The sequence below is a fragment of the Echinops telfairi genome, unplaced genomic scaffold, assembly GCF_000313985.2.
Source record: "Echinops telfairi isolate 266 unplaced genomic scaffold, ASM31398v2 ScPeMD7_7469;HRSCAF=8507_1, whole genome shotgun sequence".
Lineage (NCBI taxonomy): Eukaryota > Metazoa > Chordata > Mammalia > Afrosoricida > Tenrecidae > Echinops > Echinops telfairi.
The window spans coordinates 23,353,859-23,356,363 of NW_022111373.1; the positions used below are offsets into that span (position 1 = coordinate 23,353,859).

General features: G+C 39.8%; 1 protein-coding gene across 1 annotated transcript in view; it reads right to left on the reverse strand.

Annotated features, from left to right (window-relative positions):
- The window catches only part of FAM170A (family with sequence similarity 170 member A), a 5,390-nt gene extending 4,380 nt beyond the window's left edge, over positions 1 to 1,010 (reverse strand). The window contains exon 1 of the mRNA XM_004696962.2: positions 941 to 1,010. Within this exon, the coding sequence (XP_004697019.1) occupies positions 941 to 1,010 (70 nt within the window). The remainder of the gene's footprint in view (positions 1 to 940) is intronic.
- Between the last annotated feature and the right edge of the window lie 1,495 nt (positions 1,011 to 2,505).

The following is a 2,505-nucleotide window of genomic DNA, read 5'->3' on the forward strand; positions in this document are numbered from 1 at the left end:
CTCCTTCGGGGTGAATTATAGCTTTGAAAACCCTGTGGGGCAAACCTTTTCTGTCCTCTAGTCACTACGGGTCAGGTTGGCCTCAAACAACACACAACAACTATGTACCTTTCCAGGCTTGATGTGGGAAGCCAGGCCTGTGATAAACATGAGTTTTATGTGAATGTTGAATCGGGATGGGGGTCTTTATGTAATTATATATTATGTATGCTTTAATAGAGAAGTTTCACATGTAAGTGTTTGATTTTCTTTATTAGAATAATGGATGTATGCATGCCTGTCTCGTGGAAGCAAGAATTCTTGTACATTCGTACATGTATTGAGTGTTGTCCAGAGGCAGACTGGTGACAAGAAGTTGACGACAAAAACTTTACATCTGTTGGCCACCCTAACCTCAGATCCCCACTGTTTACACACACATGAACAATCTATTTGTAATTGTAAAGGTTTAGAGCAGTAAAATCTCTATGCTTCCTGTACAACCCCACCAAAGGTAAATGCTTACTCTACTGTTTACCAAGCATTTCACTTTTCAAGAAATTTTTCAATGAAGCCCTCGCTTCATTGGGCTTTCCACTTTGGTAACTGATGTTCATCATTGTCTTACACGCACACACACTTGAGCGACCCAAGCAAATCCAAATAAAGAGAATAAGAGAGAGTGAAGGATTCAAAAGGCTGCAACTCTGAATCTGTATCTGGCACTCAGGCTTCTGTGTGCTTCATGAGTCCCAGGTGCAAGTCGTCCTAAGACATGTTGTCAGCCAGTCCGAGATTGAGCCATCTGGACTTTCTGTGTCTTAGAGCTGTGACACGCTTAGTAAGTAAGCTATGGCAGCAAGAGCCATGCCAGATCCCCCCCTCTGGCTTCATAAATTAAACGTTCTCCTCAAGGCAGGCCAGCAGCACTTGATCCCCAGACAGGTTGCTCAACACATACCTCCTCCTTTCTCAGTATCTTCCTGGGAGTCTTCATTTTCCAGATGTTTCCTCTTTTGACGTCGCTTCATAATACCAGGGATCCCTTAGAAGATGACTAATGTCCAGTTCGTCCTTTTCCCTTTAGATTGACCCTTCTTGTCTCTCAGATAATTCATTGAGATGATTCAATACAAATGAAACTAGTCAAGACTCCTAAATGATGGAAGAATGCAGACCATTTAGTGAACCAGCAACATTACCCAGTGCTCCCCACACAGCAGGGCTGTTAAGGTTCAAAGGTCACAAGGCTGGCAGCAGGATTCTCTGATGTCAGGATGACATCAGCACATTCTATGGATCCAGGGCCTACAGTCTTTGCAACTGCAGAGATGACAGTTTTAAGAATAATTCCATTTTCCAATGAAAACTCCCCAAGGAATTCAACTTTCATGTCTTCCAAATATGCTACGATCCTTTGAAATGTGAACATGTTTCTACTTTACTTTTCTTGGTCTTTATTTTTCTTTTCATTTCTTCTTTCTTTTCCTACGAATTTCTAAAATCCCATGTTCCATAGAAAATAGAGAATGCTTGAGCAAAAACATATTAGAAGCAGGAGACTTTGAGAAAAAGTACTTTCTTACACTACTAGATTGTTGAGAAGTGCAGTAAAATGTGAGGACCATAGAAGAGAGGAGCCCTCTGAAGTGTGACTGGCGAAGATATGGCAAAATGCCCAACAGACAAAGGCTGTATCCTACATAAAAGCGTGATCATGACAACCGACCCTATGTGCAACAATGATGACTAAACCTACCTGAGTAGTAGGTATTAAACTGCGAAGCATGGAACCTTCTACTTGTTCTTTTTCTTTAATAGTGATTTGCTTATCTAGGGTCACTCTCCTTTTCATAGGAAATTGATTATTTATTTTTCCATCTTTTTAACTGTCGGAAGTGTCAGATAGTCTTTCATCATAGTTATACTATCTTACAATCCCATTATCAATATATGAGGGATCTGGTTTCTCCGCATCTTGGTCAATATTTGGTATTTTCTGTTTGTTTTTGCTGTAACTTCACTATTCGTTATGGGGTGAGATGATATCTCATTGTGATTTTTATTTGCAACTCTCTGTGGGTTCGGCATTGAACTGCTAACCACAAGACAAGTGATTTTTAACACATTATCCACTCTGGGAGAGAGAAAGACGAAGCTATCCACTCCTGTAAAGATGTACAGTCTTGGAAACCCTAGGAGACAGAATTGATCCAAATGGCAGTGGATTTGGTTTGGTACTGTCTAACGATCGTGAGCTTTCCTTCATATGTTCAGCATCTGAATATCTTCTTTTGTGAAGTATCTGTTCATGACCTCTGCCAAATTTTTAATTGGATTATTTGTCTTTTCTGGGTGAAGTGTTGATGTTTTTTAGAAATGAGTCCATTGTCTGATATGTTGTTGTCAAATTGTTTTTCCTTCTCACTGGGTTTTCTTTTTACTCTTTTGGTGATATATTCCCCACATTCTAGTGATCTAGTTTGTCTTCGGTTTGTCTGCTTTTAGTTGTTTTTAGTATATTTA